Raw genomic sequence first — 12,204 nt, 5'->3', positions numbered from 1 at the left:
TGCAGTGAGAAGTGGTTTAATCCACAGGAACCAAAGACAAACCTCTGTTTTTAACGATTCAGGACTCCCTCTTGTGTCCAGAGGGGCTACAGATGGCTCTGGCACCACAGGGTGGCAAAGTCTCACCTCCAGCTGGCTCATGTCAGAGTTAGTTTGCAAAACTAAAAATGCAATTAATACAACTGTTATTTTTCATCTTTTCTACAAATCCACCTTTAAGAGGAATCGTGCTGCATGGAAAACCTGCAGTCCCCATGGAATGCCCAAGCCAAAGCAGCATTAACCAGGTGATGTCAGCACAAAGTGGAGATGCAGGTGAGCACAAAGCCATCCCCACATCACATCCCCCCAGGTTTTGAGTCCTGAAGGATTAACTCACTGCAGAGGCCGATAGGAACTGTGGTCCTGTGGGCACCCAGACTTCAGCCCAGCCCTGCCTCTGCTCAGCATAGGGGTAGCAGATGGAATAAAAAGGAAAATTGTTACATTTAAGGAATTGATTTTTTGAAGAAGTTAGTCTTCCTAATTTGAATGTATTTAATATTTTGGTTACCTTTATCACAGGAAAGTCAGAAAAAGCACCAGAGGTAAGCAATTATTTTGCTAAAGGGCATTGGAGCCTGCTCTTAGGTGAGGGCACAGGCTGGGATGGGAGACCTGCTGTTCCCCAGAACCAAACCACCACCCAGAACTTCCTGGGCAACCCCAGAGAGACCTTCCCAAGGAAATGCTGCCCCGAGGCAAACCCCAGCCTCTGGCTGCTTCTCTGGCCTTGGGATTCACTGCAGAGACAGTGGGGTGGCAGGTGCCAGCTCTGGGCACTACCAGGACAGGGGCTGAGGAATCCTGCCTGGCCCTGTCCCTCCATCCTGGGAAGGGATGGCTCTGAGTCACCCTGAAAACAGCCCCTGGGATGCGTCAGAATGTATTTAGGGTCAATGAAGCACAGGAGGGGCGGCTCAACATTGCCTTTAAAAGGTCTGCTGGAGAGAGCTGGGGTGAAATTCAGGCTGGGATGTGGAGAAGGGTCTCTGTGTGCTTAGGGAGGGGAGATCTGGACCACTGCCACCCTACACTGGCATGGGAAAGCTGCACATCTGAGACTTACAGAGCAGAGCTGAGCCAGAGGAGAGGATGAAATCCCATCTGGCAGCAGGAGGAGGTGATGTTCCTGCTGGGGAAGGAGGCACAGGCGAGTGGCACAATGCCAGCCCCTGCCTCCCTGCTGGCTGCCTGGAGACAGAGCTTCCAGCATCTCCTGGCTCTCCCAGGCTGTTTGCTTACAAAAGAACTGGGAATTGGGGTTTTGTAGGGAAACCCAGAGCCTCTGCCATGCACAGCACAGGGAGGGGCTGCTGCAGGTATGGGGTGTTCTGAGGGAACCACCCTGTCCTGCTGCTTCCACGTGAGCCCCATGGCAGAGGGAGGGTGGCTATCTATAGCCTGGGGAGGGCTGCCAGCACAGTGCCTTTAATCTGCCATGGCTGTCACTGGGGTCAGGCACAGCCTGTTAGCTCCAGCTGCATCCTCATATGCTGTCCCACTTGTCAGTCCCTCCAAGCTACCAAGACAACTGGGAAGCTTTACTGAGCTTTTCTCCTCCAAAACTTCATTTCAGGTTGTCACTTCCAAGCAGCTGTAACCCACTGCAGAACTAGCAGAGGCATTCTGGAGGTCAATTGTAAGGAAATGAAAGGCAGAAGCCTAACTAAATTGCAATTTTATTTGAGATTAGGGATGTTTGCAGGGCTGCTTTGGCTGTGTCATGGCTCCAAACTGCAGCAAAATGCTCCAGCATCCCCCTTCCCTGCCTTGGGCACCTGGCCCTGAGAGAGAGTCCAGACCCAGCAACAGCAAAGTTCTTTAATTTACGGCTTCCTAAAGCCTGCTCAGAATATTTTAGCTGAAGGAGCCCCCATTTCCCCCTTCCCCAGGCACATTGCTCCTCTCCTCTGTGGGCCAGGACGGGGCTGTCGCACCCTGAGCCACCGCTGTGCCTGCGGGCAGGAGCTGCTTCAGGAGGCGGGGACGGGCCCTGATCAAACCCGACAGCCGCGACAGGGCTGCAAATTTTTATTTAATTAAGGAGACAGGACATTCAGAGGAAGCTTAATTAAAGTTGCTCTGCAAACCCACTTATTATCTCATGAAGAGGCTGAGCCAGCAGCAGTTCCTGATGCTGGGGCAGCATTAGAAAATCCCTGTTGGGCTGCCTGTGCTCTCTGTGTTTTGTCCTTGTACACATCATCCTTCGGATACATCCTGGCCCAGGGAAAACATTTTTCAGTGAACACCCCTCCCCCCCCCCCCAAAATGGGGTTTTCCAGTTCTGTTTGCAGAGGTGTGTTTGTTTATCTGCCACTGCAGTCCTGGTGGCATCTGAGAGACACCAGCACTGCCCCTGCAGCCCCACACATCCAGCCAGGGCATTTGCACTTCTGTTGTAATTCATACTGAGCTAATTGCATCCTCTCTTAGGTAGCATAATGTAGGGCAGACAGATGTTGCTTTCATTTTGCTGGAAGGTACTTTTTAACCAAATCTCCTTGATTTGACAGTCCAAAACCTAATCCTTCTGTGTGTAATGTAGCACAGAGTTTATTTCAAAGCCTTGATGGATGCTTGATGCATCCTTCTGCCAAAACATAATCTTTCTAGATAACCTCTCAATTTTAATACAATCAGATACTTCTAAAGAAACTCATTATATCCTCTCTCCTGCAATTTTCTGTTCGTGGGGTGCACACTGCGCCTGTCAGAAAGGTTGCCATAGCATGACTTTCCCTCAGGGCAACTCAGGTTCAGCTCAGGAAAAAGGCTGAGGAGAGTTTGCTTGCCGTCTTTTAGATTCTCCGCTTCTGTTACAAATTCCTGGCAAGATACTTCAGTGTCTACAGGCTTGAAACTCTTCCCATGCTCAGTGGGACAGTGGAAGTAAAGGCCATGCTGTCAGTAAATCACCCCAAACAACACCCCGAGTTCACCCTGGGCTCGTTCCTGAGGGAATCAGCCCAGCTCCTCAGCTCTGTTCTGGGGTGGGCAGCTCAGTCACAGAACCACCGAGGTGGCACCTCAGCCTGGTGTGACAGTGTCCAAGCCTCCCTTGGTGGCCACAGATGTGCAGTACAAGCTGCCAGCAGCTGGGACAGTGTCACAGCCACAGCACTGGGAGGGGGCTCAGCCCTCAGCAGCTCCGCACTGCTGGGATTGCATCCCTCTGGATTGCATTGGATTGGGCTGGGTTGGATTCACTGGATTGTACTGGATTGCATTGTATTGAATTGGACAGCATCAGATTGGGTTCTATTCCACTGGATTGCATTGGCCTGGATTCTATTCCATTGGCTTCCATTGGATTGGATTCCATTCCATTGGATTGCATTGGGCTGGATTCCATTCCATTGACTTCCACTGGATTGCATTGGACTGGATTCTGTTCCATTGGATTGCATTGGATTGAATTCGATTCCATTGGATTCCACTGGATTGCACTGGATTGCTTTGGACTGGATTGGACTCTGTTGGCCTCCACTGGACTGAATTTGATTCCACTGGATTCCATTGGATTCCGTTAGATTCCGCTGCACTCCATTGGATTCCGTTGGACTCCGCTGGTCTCCATTGGACTGGATTGGATTCCATTGGACTGGACTGGATTCCGCTGGACTCCATTGGATTCTCTTGGATTCCACTGGGTTCCGTTGGACTCCATTGGATCGCACTGCACCGCACTGCGCGACGCCCGCCGGGCACAGCCAGCGCGCATGCGCGTCCGGATAGGCTAGACCCCGCCCCCGTGGGCCATAGCCACGCCCCGGCGGCACCACGCCCCGCCCCTGCACCGAGCACCGCCCTCCCTCGCTCAGCCCCCGCCCCCTCGCTCCGGGCCCCGCCCCCTGTGCCCATAAAGGGGCGCGGGCGGAGCGCGCCGCGCCCTGAGGGGGTCGAGCCAAGATGGCGGCGGCGGCAGTGCGGGCCGGGCGGGCAGCGGGTGCCGGTGGCGGCGGCCGCGGGGGAGCCGTGACGGCCTGAGCGGCTGCGCCCCGGCGCTTCTCCCAGCGACATGGAGGCGGCGGCGGGAGGCGAGGACGGCGAGGAGCCCCCGCGGGAGGCCCGAGTCCTGGGCTCTGAGCTGGTGGAGACGTACACGGTGCGGAGCGGGGAGGCCGTGCGGGACGTGCGGGGATGGGGCAGCGGCCCCGCCGCCTCAGCGCTGCCGGGGAGCGGGTGAGGCCGGGCTGGGGGCCGGGCTGCCGCCGGCAGCTGTACCCGGCCGGAGCTGTGCCCACGCTGGGGATGGAGCGAGGCATTTGGTACAAGTTTCCGAGGGGCTTCGGGGAGAGGAGCCGCGTGGGGAGCCGGGCTCCGCCGGGAGAAGCGGCCCCGAGCTCCGCGTAGCCTCGGTCCTTCGGGAGAGGCGGCGGCTCCGCGGGCAAGTGTCGTGTTCTTGCCCGTATATATCTCTGTGTATGTGCGTATGTTTATGGGAGATGGCTGTCGAGTAAACATAGCTTTCAAAGCTGGACTAAACAAAGCAGAAAATCTTTCCTTTGCATGCAATTATCGTTAAGAAACCCCTCTGATCTTATTTCCAGAGGAAATCAGATGATTTAGGATAGACAGTTTTTCTTTTATCCCACAAAAAAAAAAAAAAAAAAAAAATTGCCAGCAGTGTTTAATTTGGGGAAGGAATGAAGCTTTTGATATATAACTTGTTTTTCATCTGGTCGCATTCTACCAAGAGTTAATTGGTCTGTTTTTCAGGAAGAAGCTCATCCTAAAGCAAACCTCAATGTAATTGCACATGGAAAATGCCTCGAGCACACCACCCTTTAGTTATATAACTAAAAAATGTTTTCTCTTTCTGCCTTATTTTAGCGTGATTTGAAAGACCTTTTTTCGGTAGAATGCTCACGGATGACAGGCTTCCTACTGTGGGAAAGAAAAGGGAAAGGGGAGCAATGGTTTAGAAAGACAGTATTTGGAAAGTTGTGTGATGGATACAAGTAATGCTTCATGCTCCTGCCTCTGTAAAGGTATCCAGGGAACACGGAGCAACAGGAGAGTGGTCTCTGAGTTGTTAATAGGACAGAGCTTACACAGCTGGGGCACATGAAGAGCCTAACTCCTTCCCAGGTGATGCCTATTGGAACACGATTGTGGCAATGACTTTCAGGTGGTGAGATGCCAAATTTACAGGCAGAAACGTGTGGAGCATTTGGTGAAGGAGTTGACTGCAAGCTTGAAATGAATTTTTGAGAAGTGCCCGAGCTCATTCTCTTAGTTGTATGGTGTGTGTTCTCAGAAATGGTACCACTGCTGCTGAGGTGTTACTGGGGGTGTGTTAGGATGTGGTTCAACCCTCAGTCACTGAGAGGCACAGTGAGACCTGTGGCTTGGGGACTGGAAACTTCCATGGCAGGTGTGAACCAAGACTCAGCAGTGCTGGTGTTGAAAATTTCAATCAGTATTATGCAATACCAGTGAATGAGAAAATCAGGTGTATTCAGGTGACAAAATGCCAGTGTCATCTGCCCCCTTATCCCTCTGGAAGTTATGGTGCAGGAGGTGAAAGGAGCTCCTTTGCTGCTTCAGCCTGCAGACAAGTGCTGTGGTAGGGCCACCCTTGGGTGACACCATTCATGTTCTGGATTGAGCTGGAGTTCAGGTGTGTAACTCTGCAGGTGGTGTTCATCTGATTGGCTGATAGTTGAGGATAACATTTTAAGCTGCTGCAGTTAAGCCTATAGAAGTTTATTTTTTCCAGACCAGATTTCTTTCTTTAGTGGTTATGGAAATACCATGCTACTTTAATGCCGTTTTTCTTGGGAGCTTTAAAGGTACAGTGTATGAAAGACAGGATTTACCAGTATTTGGTCCTGCTTTGATTCTCTTGCTGCATTTTTGAAGACATGTTTGCACTAAGCTTGCCTGTGTGTAAACCTCCTGAAGCTGTTAGCAGGACTCCAAGGCTGCTTGTCAGCTTTTGTGACACAGGCCCAAGCCATTAGAAATGTGGGACTCGATCTTTAAATAAAAGCAGAAGTTTTACAAAACTTGTCACAGGCTGAAAAGTTTTTTTTTAAAAAAAGGCATGTGTTTAGTGTTCATAATTAGATGTGTGGAGCTTAAGGGCATGACAAAGACCTGCACCAGGACAGAGACTTTTAAATGGTGTAAAAGTCAGTCAAATTTGGTCAAGATAAGAGAGGAAATAACAGCTGTAGCAACCTGCATCTTCATCCATTACCATGTGCTCAGGTGGCAGTGATCCTGTTTACATCCTTGTTTTTAAAAGATTGTTTTTCTTGTGGCAGATGAGCTTCCTGTTGCACTCTGTGTTCCAGAGCTCACTCTCAATAGAAGGGGGCTGTCATGACATCTGTGTGACAGTTGTGGTATCAGATCCTGTAGAATACATCAGGGAGCCCCACAGTTCTGTGTGATGTTGAAGGTACTTTTAAAAATATGATTCTCCTTGGAGTGTTTGGCATGAAAGGCAAGGTATGGGTAAATCCAGCAGGGAAAATGCTGCCCTGGTTGATGTGTTTGCTGTTGGGTTACTGAGCTGTGAGCATTTCTCCAGGGTTTCTCCTGGGTGTGCTGGAGCAGCTGATGCTGACTGAGGACTGGGTTTGAGTAGAAGGCCTCAGGGCTGTCAGTGCTTCATTTGTTTCCTGCTATGCATTTGTTTGGCCTAAAAATCCCTTCCTGCTTTTCCTGGTTTTTGCAGCTGTTTTTAACATAAATACTAACTCTGATATTTAAGGAAATACTGTTGCTTCCTTGAATGGCTGTAAACTGCCTACATGATGAGGCAGGAGGAGGAGATGTGGCTGCATCACTGCTCTGGAATTTGGGACCTGCTGGCTGTAGTCACACCTGTGTCCCAGCCTTCCTGTGGAGAGCTCTGTCATTTAAGTGTTGGGTTGTTATTTGGTTTTTTTACAGTACTGAAGCATGTGCAGTGGGATGAGACACAATGTAGAAATGCCAGTTCTCCATGTAAAGCAAGGCAGGCAGGTTTTGTATAGGAAGTGAACAAAAAGCAGTCTGGAGTCACTGTTGTTCATTTAATATCTGCTTTAAAATGTTTAGTAGGTCTTCCAGCCCTCAGTATTTAACAAGATGAAGGGATGCTGTTTGGTGATGTGGGCTCTTAACCGCAAAGAACTTGAAATGGCTTGCTAGAAAACAAAAAAAAATATATATATATATAGCATTGCAAATATGTCAAACACTTTGCAAAGTAGAACATAACCAAAAGAGCTGATTTATAGAAAGATGGACAAAACTTTTAATGCAGAAGGGTTTGGCAGAGACAGGTGGAGGGGGAAATCCTGTGAACATAAAGGGTTTTGTGTTTTAGCTCAATAGAAGTGTGGTTTGTGGTGTAAGGATGGGTGGGGATTTCACATGGTGTATTTATTTATGTCTGCAAGAAAGTGCAGAGTGGGGATGTCATCATCTATCCCTGTATTCCTTTAGCACTTGGTGTGACAGGCAGCCCTTGGAGGACCTTAACTTCAGCTGTCAGCCTTGTTGTATTAGCGCACTCAAAATTTGTTGGTGATGAACTTAAACTCCTAAAACAGTGACATATCTAAGGGGATTTTTTCAAAATTATTTATTTCTATATTAAGACAAGTCTGATACACACATCAGCCTATTGCATTTATATATTTATTCTTCAAGATAAGGGCAGCTTGTGGATTGATGTGAAATCAGTTGCTGTCTCTGCATGCTGATGCTGTTTGGGGGGTGAATATGTACTGCCTGCTCTGGCTGCCTTCTAGATGGGAAATGCTACAGCTTTTTAAAGACTTCACCTAAGGAATTGTATCAGTGCATGCAAACACTCACTTGAACAGTTAATTTCCCCTCCAGACTGTCCATTTCACTAAGTGCTGTGTTTCTAGAAGTGGTCAGTGCTTGCCATTTCAGCAAAAGGATATTAAACCTTTATTACAAATTTACTCTGTGTTTTATGCAGGGAGGAGGGGTTTGCTTGCTCGCCTGGTGAGTGTCAGTTGGGACATGTGAAGTTACTGAATTTCCAGTGCCTAATCTTGGGTTTCATGCCTTGTGTACTCAATGTGCATTGCATTTAGATGTGCTGCTTGCTCTGCCATAGTTTAGCACAGTCATCTTTTCAAAACAATTGGTATTTTTATTATGGCTTATAAATGTAGTACTTCTTTACTTCTAAGTTTCATTTCTTGGAGTTTCTCCTTGCTTTCCTCGGCATTGTGAGGTGCTTTTGAACGCTGGTGTTATTTCTGTTCTGGTTTGTCACCAGCACAGTGATTAATCCTGATCTGCTGTTTCCCAACACAACATGACAGGAGAACAGGCACAGGCCCTAATTGAGTCCATAATTCTGTGTGGGCATTCTTCTGTGTTTTCAGTGCTCATCCCAGCTCTGATGTGTCACTCACTGCGTGCTCGAGTCAGACATCTTGGTTTGGGGTTTGTTCATGAGCCAGTGTCAGATGCTTACAAAAATAAAACTGGCATCAACTCTAGTTCATCTTCTAAAATGCAGGTGGCATTCTATTTAATGCTTGACATTGTGCTGCTCTGTACTTGCAGTAAGTGAAAACTGGTCTTTTATGTAACAGATTGAAGCTGTTACTGATTTTTGTTTTCTCATGTGGGTTTAGCAACTAGATGTGTATCATCCTCATAGCAGCTATGAGTCAGCTCTGGGTGATCTGTGGTAGTAAGCAAGTTCTTAACTGTATTAAATGCTTTCAAGATTTGATTACAAGTTGGTGTTTTCCCCAAAGAGTACAGTTGGACTGGATAATATAGTTTATTTAATTTGTTGTATTCAAGTAGCTGTGGAACTGGTTTTGCAGAGCCTTGTTTGTTTTCAGCTTGTGTTTTAGCTTGTACCTCTAAAATGTCTTTGGGATGGCATATGTCTTTTTCTGGCATATTGAAAGGTAGGCTGAGTTTTCTGCAAAGCCAGTACTGTTCAGTCTAGAAAGTCACCTAGAATGAAAATCTTTGTTTGGTACATGCATGGCTAAAAATACTGATTTTTGTATTAGATGTTTAGTTGCTTTAGATAATTGCAGTAATTCTTTGGGCTCAGTAACTCTTCTGGGAGATGTCTTGTGTGCTTTACCCCAAAAAGAATAAAACAGCATCCACCCAGCCAAAGGATTTGTTCTGTTTTCTCAAGGGTTAAGCTCCAGATTTCTGCTTAACTGAAGTGACAGCAGGATGCTTGCCAAGTTCCTCTGCCCATTGTGGAACTTGGTAGATGGAAGAAGGGATGCTGCTGTGTCAGGCTTGTGGGTAGCTATGAGGACCAACCTCAGTTAGCAGAAATTTTTGGGAAAAGAAGTAGCTTAGAACCCTTGGTCATTAACCTTTGGGTTGCAAAAAAAAGCCATTGCTTTACACTGAGACATCTGCATGTTCTTGTCGTGGAGCACCTTTGTAGTGAGATCAGGTATCCCCCATCAGCAAAGCCCCCTCACACCTGGGGTTAGCATTTCCTTAGCTCTGATCCTTGCAGAATATCTACCCACCTTCAGTGCTCCATCAATCAGCAGGACTCACAGGCAGCTTCTCTTTAATGCTTTGCAGTGTCCTTACTTGAATTTCATCCTTTCAGGTGTACATTATTCAGGTCAGTGTTGGCAATCATCAGTGGACAGTCAAACATCGTTACAGTGATTTCCATGACCTGCATGAAAAGGTAAGAATGTTAAAACTGTGACCTTGGTATCTTACAAAACTTTGTACAGTTCTTCTAGTTCTGTTTTACAGAGTGATTTACATAATTTCTTTCTTCAATAAAGAGAGAATATCTGCCAGATGCCATCTGAACTGCAGACTCAGTTCTTTTTGTGAGAACATTGTTACTTTCCCCTGTTACACTCCCCTCTTGAACTGGGGGAGGTTGACCTGGACAGCTTCAGCCTTGGGTGGAAGCTGTGTCAGAGAGGAGAGTTCAGGCTGGAGTCAGTGAACTTTTTGCTAAGGATGTTTATGATCAGCTGATTTGGTGGCCAAAGTCTCATCACAGTGGATGATAAAAACATCCTTAAAGTAGCATGGGATATTTACCAGCCAGTGCTGATAAAAAACAAAAATGAGGAAAAGTCTACTTTTGTCATGAGTGTTCTGCTTTCTCAGAAATGCACTGGTTATTTTGTTGTTTTATCATATTTGTTGCATTCTTCCCTGGTACTGAGAGTGATTCTTTGAGCTGACACTGTTATTACACTCTGATCATTCCATGACAAAATGCTATTTCTGAAAATACCTAATACTTTGAAGGCAGTAGACAAATTTAATGGAGTAATTTTAATTTTGGATCTTCCCAGCATCAGGCAACATGCACTTATTGTGTTCCATGGCATCTTTTGTGCAAGTTCAGGTTATTAGCTCTGGTCTTTGTCTTTCAGCTTGTTTCAGAGAAGAAAATAGATAAAAATCTGTTACCTCCAAAGAAGATGATTGGAAAAAATTCCAAAAGCCTTGTGGAGAAAAGACAAAAGGAACTGGAGATCTACCTGCAAACTCTGCTGCTCAAGTTCCCTGTTACTGCACCAAAAGTTTTGTCACACTTCCTACACTTCCACTTATATGTAAGTTTATGTTTTTAGTGTCTGAATAGAGGCCTGAGTCTCTTTTCCTAATTCTCTGACTTGGGGAGAATTCTGTGGAATCTTCACGAGTTTGCTGAAATGGTTCTTTTTCAACATTTTGCACAATATAACAAAGCATATTTTTAAGATTTTTGACACAGCTTTTTATTGCAGTAGACACTGTGCTGGGAAGTAGTGTGGGCAGGGACTCTAAAAAGAAAAAAATAAATGCTGGCAGGAGAGTTGGAAGCTGTGAATAAATGTGAGGCTGAATTGGTTAGGCTGAAGTCAAGAGTGCTGGCTCTCAAATGAACATTGCATAATGGATCCACACCCTCCTACTTAGTGGCTAATGGTTGGAGCTGTGGTTCACACTGAAACAGTTTCCAGTAGCCCAAGTGAAGAGAAATGATGCTTCTCTGTGGAAGCACAGTGATGGAGTGGCCTTTGGAGAAATAGCTCCAGCAGACAGAATGTTACGGTAAAGGATACTTGAAGCAAGAAGCAATTACTTGATTTCATGTTCAGATTGCAATTTGCTCATCTCTTGTGTATAGTTAGGGTTTTTTTGCAATATGGCATCATGCTGTAAGGGGGAGAAGGAATTTCATCAAGAGGAAAAAGCACTGGAGAACTGAGTGGAAAGAAGGAGCAGTAACTGCTTTGGGGTGGGATGTCTTGAGAAGGCCCTTCAGGGTTTCATAGCTTCAGCAATTAGTCACCAGTGATCCATTAGGTGTTAATTAAGTTTTAGCAACAAAAGAAAGCCTGGTTTAGTTATGTTACATGAACATAATTATCCTGGTGAGACTTCAGAGTTTCTTAGATAAAAATAGTTGAAGGTTTATTCCACACTGTTGCCATTGCCTTGCAGACTTGAGAGAGAAGCACAGATTTGTAACTATCAAGCCCTCTGAAATGAATTTGAGGTTTTAAATTTATTCAAAATGTCTGACAATGTAGGGAGAATTCTGTTCAAATAAACCAAAATTCCAGCAAATCACCAGCAAATTGCATAATTTTTCTGTTCTGTGCTCTATCTTGTAGATGATGTCTGTTTCATTAAAATTTCAGCGTTGTAACTTCCACATGATTTTTATGCAAGCAGAAGTTCTTCCTTGCCCCTGACTTATTTCTCAGGACTATTGTTTATCTCTTGTAATGTAATCTTTTTTTGCTTTTCCATAGAGCTAGCAGTATTTGGATATGAATGCTTCCCTGTTTCTAAATGCTCTTGGATATTAAGAGCAAAGATGTTGTTCAATCTACATTTCTTTGCTTTAGGGGGATCTGACTTAGTTGTGAACTCTATTGTTTTTTGCTTGGAACTTTAGAATACTTTTAAATATTTACCAAAAATGTGTTAATTATTCAGGAGAAAAGCTAAATATTTACCACAGTAATTCTATTGGAAAAAATGAGCTTTCTGCAGAACTTTGTTTTTTTAAAATGTCTTCATTACCAGACAACCCATGTACATACTGGAGCCATTATAATGCCTGATATTGCCTCATTAATTTATGTAGGAAGGCTACAATATTTTTGTCTATTCTTTTTTGCAATATTTCCAGTGAGGATTATTTAATTTCATTTCCCA

At 45.8% G+C, this 12,204-nt stretch overlaps 1 protein-coding gene across 5 annotated transcripts in view; it reads left to right on the top strand.

The window, feature by feature from the left end:
* The first annotated feature begins 230 nt into the window (after window positions 1–230).
* Window positions 231–12,204, top strand: part of NISCH (nischarin) — a 33,266-nt gene continuing 21,292 nt past the window's right edge. For 2 of the 5 annotated variants that reach the window (XM_063164574.1, XM_063164575.1), the window contains exons 1-3: window positions 4,008–4,150; window positions 9,629–9,712; window positions 10,425–10,607. In XM_063164574.1, the coding sequence (XP_063020644.1) occupies window positions 4,064–4,150; window positions 9,629–9,712; window positions 10,425–10,607 (354 nt within the window). In that variant the 5' untranslated portion in view covers window positions 4,008–4,063. Of the gene's footprint in view, window positions 316–4,006; window positions 4,151–9,628; window positions 9,713–10,424; window positions 10,608–12,204 lie in introns of those variants that run through there. The other 3 variants (XM_063164572.1, XM_063164576.1, XM_063164571.1) reach the window with 3 other exon arrangements.

Source organism: Melospiza melodia, chromosome 10 (assembly GCF_035770615.1).
Source record: "Melospiza melodia melodia isolate bMelMel2 chromosome 10, bMelMel2.pri, whole genome shotgun sequence".
Lineage (NCBI taxonomy): Eukaryota > Metazoa > Chordata > Aves > Passeriformes > Passerellidae > Melospiza > Melospiza melodia.
Note: the sequence above shows the minus strand (reverse complement) of the source record. Positions and strands in the feature narration are given on the sequence as shown.